At 53.7% G+C, this 5135-nt stretch overlaps 1 protein-coding gene across 1 annotated transcript in view; it reads left to right on the forward strand.

Moving 5' to 3' along the window:
- Nucleotides 1–1680: 1680 nt before the first annotated feature.
- Cnn1 (calponin 1) overlaps nt 1681–5135 on the forward strand; it is a 9806-nt gene continuing 6351 nt past the window's right edge. The window contains exons 1-3 of the mRNA XM_005346945.2: nt 1681–1825; nt 3529–3650; nt 4748–4814. Coding sequence (XP_005347002.1) covers nt 1763–1825; nt 3529–3650; nt 4748–4814 — 252 coding nt within the window. The 5' untranslated portion in view covers nt 1681–1762. The remainder of the gene's footprint in view (nt 1826–3528; nt 3651–4747; nt 4815–5135) is intronic.

The raw sequence follows: 5135 nt of genomic DNA on the forward strand, positions 1-5135 counted from the left end.
TTAAGAATTGATAATTATTGATAAAATTTCATTGTTATTATTTGTTGTTGTTATTTTAAGACAGGGTCTAACTATGTAGCTTTGGCAGGCCTGGAACTTCCTCTGATCCACCTGTCTCTGCCTCCCAAGTGCTGAGATTAAAGGTGTGGACCTCGATGCCCTGCCAGATGTGCCCTTCATACACGGCCAGCAAATTGCAGGTCCTTCAAGTATCGTCAATGCGCAGAGATTGATGTCATCTCAGTGTCGCTATCCTTCCCTTGACGTGATTTGGGTGGAGCATCCATCCCACGGCCCAGATGGTGAGAGCTTACAGGTGTCCAGGACCAGCCTGAGCTGGACAGAGACAGGGGAGTGCTCATGGGCCAAGACCAGCTAGCACAGGCCCCAAAGGCTCAGACTGTCAGTGGATGGATAGCGGGCATGGGTCCAGGATCTTTGTTTGTTTGTTTTCATTTCAAGTAGCCCAGGCTGGTCTTGAACTGAGTATGTAGCCAAGGATGACCCTGTACTTCTGAATATCCTGGGTCTGGGATTACACACATGCATTACCAGGCTTGGTTTACATGGTCCTGGGGATTGAACCAGGGTTTGGTGCATGCTAGGCAAGCTCTCTACTAACAGATCTATGTCCTAGCCTTCCTTTTTAACATTTCCATTACATTGTGTGTGTGTGTGTGTGCGCGCGCGCGTGTGCGTGCGCACGCGCGCGCACACACACACACACACACCAGAGGTCAGAGGATAACTTGCAGGAGTTTGTTCTCTTGTTCCACTATGTGAATCCGGGGGTTCAAACTCTGGTCATCAAGTTTGTTGGTAAGCATCTTAACCCATGGTACCATCTCACTAGCCTCCCCCGCCCCCTTTTAACTAACGTGAGACAGAGACAGGGGCTCACAGCCCAGACTGTGCTGGAATTCACTATGTAGTCCAGGCTGGCCTCAAACTCTCACGAGTCCTTTTGCCTGTAGTGCTGAGAATTTGCCGTGGGCCATCATAACAACTTAGATCTAGGCTTTTGCTGCCCCAAGTCCTCATAAGGGACCGGATACCAAATAATAAGGGACAGAACAGGGTACCAAATTCTTAGCAGACACAAGCTTTGCTGAGGTTCTCCCTTGTGCCAGGCACTACACTGGGCACCCTGGAGTTGACTTTTTTTTCTGGTCTTTTCAGCACCCTCAGGAGGCAAGCTTTGTCATTAGCCCTTCTACAGATCCGGCAATAGAGATCTAGAGAGAAGGCTATGTGGAGAGGGTTGGTGTGTGGAGAGAGATTGTCTCGCTGAACTACAGGTCGGGATGGGGAGGGGGAGGACACCAGGGATGCGCAGTGGACACAGTCCTGTTTTGGCATTGAAGAGGGGCAGAGACCAATGACCTTTGAGTTCAGGAAATTCAGAGATGGGCCGCAGACAGTTGGCATGGGGAGGAGAGTAGAAGAGAGGTGGCCTGTGAGAGCAAACCCCCCTTCCCAGAATAAGGCAAGCAGCCCCCTAGGTGGAAACAATGACACAATCAGCTCCCAATACCAAGGCCCTGACATCACGAGGTGGGGGTGGCTAAAGTGTGTGTGTGTGGTGCCACGCCCCTTGGCAAACCCCCGTGGCCAATAGGACAGGCTTGGAAGAGCCCGGGGCTGGCCTCTGGAGCTTCAAAAACGTGTGAAGAGGGAAGAAGCAGCAGACGCAGGCTCAGCTGCCTTGTCCTGCTTGTCAGTGTCACCAGCACCTCCGCTTTGCCAGAGCCCCCGGGCCAGCATGTCGTCTGCTCATTTCAATCGAGGTCCTGCCTATGGCCTGTCTGCTGAAGTCAAGAACAAGGTAAGGCTGGAGGGGACTGCCTAGTCTGGTCCCTGACACACTCAGGGCAGATCCTGCTCCCTGAACTCCCGCCTACCTGGGTCACGTGACTTGAGACCTGAGAAGAGAAGAGGGGAGACCAGGTGGGGGCTGTTTTTCTGTCCTTGGAACATCCAGAGCCCCAGTTACTTGAGGGGTGAAGTGAGGGACCCCCCCCCAATACCTATAAATCGAGGTAATCAGAGTACTGTAAAGGTTCCTGGCCTGCGCAGAGTTTTTGGTCGACCTTCTTGTTTCTGGGAGGGATGTACGGGGAAGGGACAGAACCCCACCTTAAAAAAAAGTTAAGTCTGAAGTTTGCAGAGCTAGAAGACATTGAGAGACCCCATTTTCTTGCCATGGATGGGTAAACTGAGGCTTAGAAAGGATCAGCAAGGAGCTAGGGCGCCAGATAAGGCAAGTGCAGAGCCAAACTCTCTCCACGCTGGGATAGGTCGGCTTCCAGGGACAGGGAACTGCATAGAGAAGGAGAGGCAGTCCCATTTGACAGAAGGGAACACTGAGGCTCTTTCTTTTCAGGGTCCCACAGCAAGGAGTTGATGGGAGCGAGGAGCAGGGATTGGGACCTGGATCAGGTTGGGGTATCCTAAGGGCTAGAGTTGGGGGAGAACAGGGGGCGGGTGCTCTGCGGGAGATTGATGGCAGCGCCGCCCCCTCCCCCCAGCGCCGGCCCCAGAGTCGCAGAAGAGCCGCCGCGCCTTATAAGGCGGCCTTGGGCAGCCTGGGCCCGCGCTATATAAGGGCCGGTTTGCTTTATAAAGCCGGGCTGGTGAGGAGGGGGGCGGCAGGGCTGGGGCCAGGTGAGGGGGTGCATCCCTCCTCTCCCCATTCAGTAGATGTGAGGCATCCCCCCATCTCACCAGCACCAGGGGCTGGGAGGCCAGCATGTAGCAGGATTGCTGAAAGAACGCAAAGCAGCCTCGCAGACAGACTGGAGGACGAGCCAGGAGGGAGATAGGAGCTAAGAGGTGGAGAAAGGAGCTGGCCGAATCCCACCTCCTACCCGGGAAGACGGGATCAGAGCTACAAAAGCCTTGAGCCCCACAGCTGGCTGGACAGGATTGTCTTCAGAGATAGGGACCCCGAGACTGAGTAAAGGATGATAATGTACAGAGTTGGGGGGACAACGAGAGAGACAAAGTGGGACTAAGGACAGACTTAAGAAATACATTCAGGCAAGGGTTAGGAGGGGAACAAGAGCACCCCCACTTCTCACCTGAGGCTACACTGCATAGGTATAAGCCAGCACTCAGGGCTCCTTCTTAGGGTTCATCCCACCCCCAGTTTAAGGCATCTCCTCTTCTAACTGGAGAGTGGAGGGGGGGCTGGGTCAGGGGATGTTAAGCCCCAAGTTTGGCTTGGAGGGGAAACCAAGGAGCCAAGCGCCGCCCCCCAGCTTCAAGGATCTGGCTCCCCAGCCCCCTCTTGTCTATTCATTGGTGCCAAACCTCAGAATGCCCGGAATGGCCCCCTGGGCAGGTGCCACCTCAATCCTGGCCCTCCGCAGCTCTGCTCCCCCCTCCACCGTGGACACTAAGACAGGATTGCCTTAGTTGGGATGGGATGAGGTAGGAGATCCGGCCTATCGGGGCTAAGAAAGCCAAGGCTACTCTCCACTGCCTGCTTCCTCATCACCTGCCCCTCGTGCCCCATCCCCACCTCAGCTGGCCCAGAAATACGACCATCAGCGTGAGCAGGAACTGAGAGAGTGGATTGAGGGGGTAACGGGTCGCCGCATCGGGAACAACTTCATGGATGGCCTCAAAGATGGGATCATTCTCTGCGAGTGAGTAAGATTCTCAGTCCCTGCCCCGAACCCAGCACCCCGCTCCATGTAGGCCTTCAACATCACCTGATGATCCCAAAACTGGAGTTGGAGTTAGACACTGATATTTGATGCCACCTACACTCCTTGAAAGGCCACAAAGACTCAGTGTGCCCGTTGCACAGGCAGAGATGACAGAGTCAGTCAGGTTTAGGACGCAGTACCCAAAGCCCTTACTTAGCTAGCACACGCTACAGGGCAGGCCTGTCTGTGGCTCCCAGTTGGCAGCAATGGCTGTTTATTGCCAGTGTTAGTTTATGTAGACCTTGGCTTCCCACTGCCCTCATCAATGGGGAAGATGAAAACCCGCACAGGAGCAGCTCACTGTGACTTGGCACACACCTGGGATCCCCGGCACAGGGCTGAGGTACAGTTCAGAGCGGAACATATGCCCAAGCAAGGCTGGCTGACTTATGTAGCCTACCAACCAGCTATTTACCTATTCATGTGATAAGCATTTACAGAGCATTTGCATACAGTGCAGGCCTTTGCTCTAGGCATGCCGACAGTGAACCCGACTCCTTGTGGAGGGAGAAATCATGCTGGTTCCATATCCAGCAATATTATCAACAAGAAAAGAAAAGGTAACCAAATAACCAACCAGATAATCACATTCATGCCAGAAAGAAGAAAATGCCATGAAGGAAGCCCAACAGGCTGATGATTGGCTCGGTGGGTAAAGGTATTTGCCACCAAGACTGATGACCTGAGTTCAGTTCCCAGGACCCACATGTTGGAAGAAGAGAACAGACTCCTGAAAGCGGTTCACTGACTTCTGCACACATGGATTACACATGCATGTGCCATGCACACTCATGTGCTTGCACACACACAAATGAAACCAACAACAACAGTGAACACTGACATTTGAACACAGGAAAACCAGGACATTTAGCCCGACTCAAGGATTTTCTGGCTGGCAGCTTGGGTCTAGCTGTTCCACACCCCCTATCAGCACATGCTGGGCAACACCCCATTCCAACCGCTGCCTATCCACTTTGCCGGGGTTCTGACACAACTGGAACTCACTTTCCCCACTGGCCCCTTCTCTTTGGTAGATTCATCAACAAGCTCCAGCCAGGTTCTGTGAAGAAGGTAAACGAGTCCACCCAAAACTGGCACCAGGTAAGTCTAGACCCAAGTTACTAGTGTGTTTTCTATTTTAGTAGTGAGTATTGAATCCATTGAGTGTGCTAGGCTGGAGCTTTACTGCCTTGTCATGCCCAGCCCCTCACTGGGGATCCTAGGCAGGGGCTCTACCCCTGAACCACATCCCAGCCCCTCACTGGGGATCCTAGGCAGGGGCTCTACCATTGAGCCACGCCCCAGCCCCTCACTGGGGATTCTAGGCAGGGGCTCTACCATTGAGCCACACCCCAGCCCCTCATTGGGGATTCTAGGCAGGGGCTCTACCACTGAGCCACACCCCAGCCCCTCACTGGGGAT

The sequence above is a fragment of the Microtus ochrogaster genome, chromosome 5 (genome assembly GCF_000317375.1).
Source record: "Microtus ochrogaster isolate Prairie Vole_2 chromosome 5, MicOch1.0, whole genome shotgun sequence".
Lineage (NCBI taxonomy): Eukaryota > Metazoa > Chordata > Mammalia > Rodentia > Cricetidae > Microtus > Microtus ochrogaster.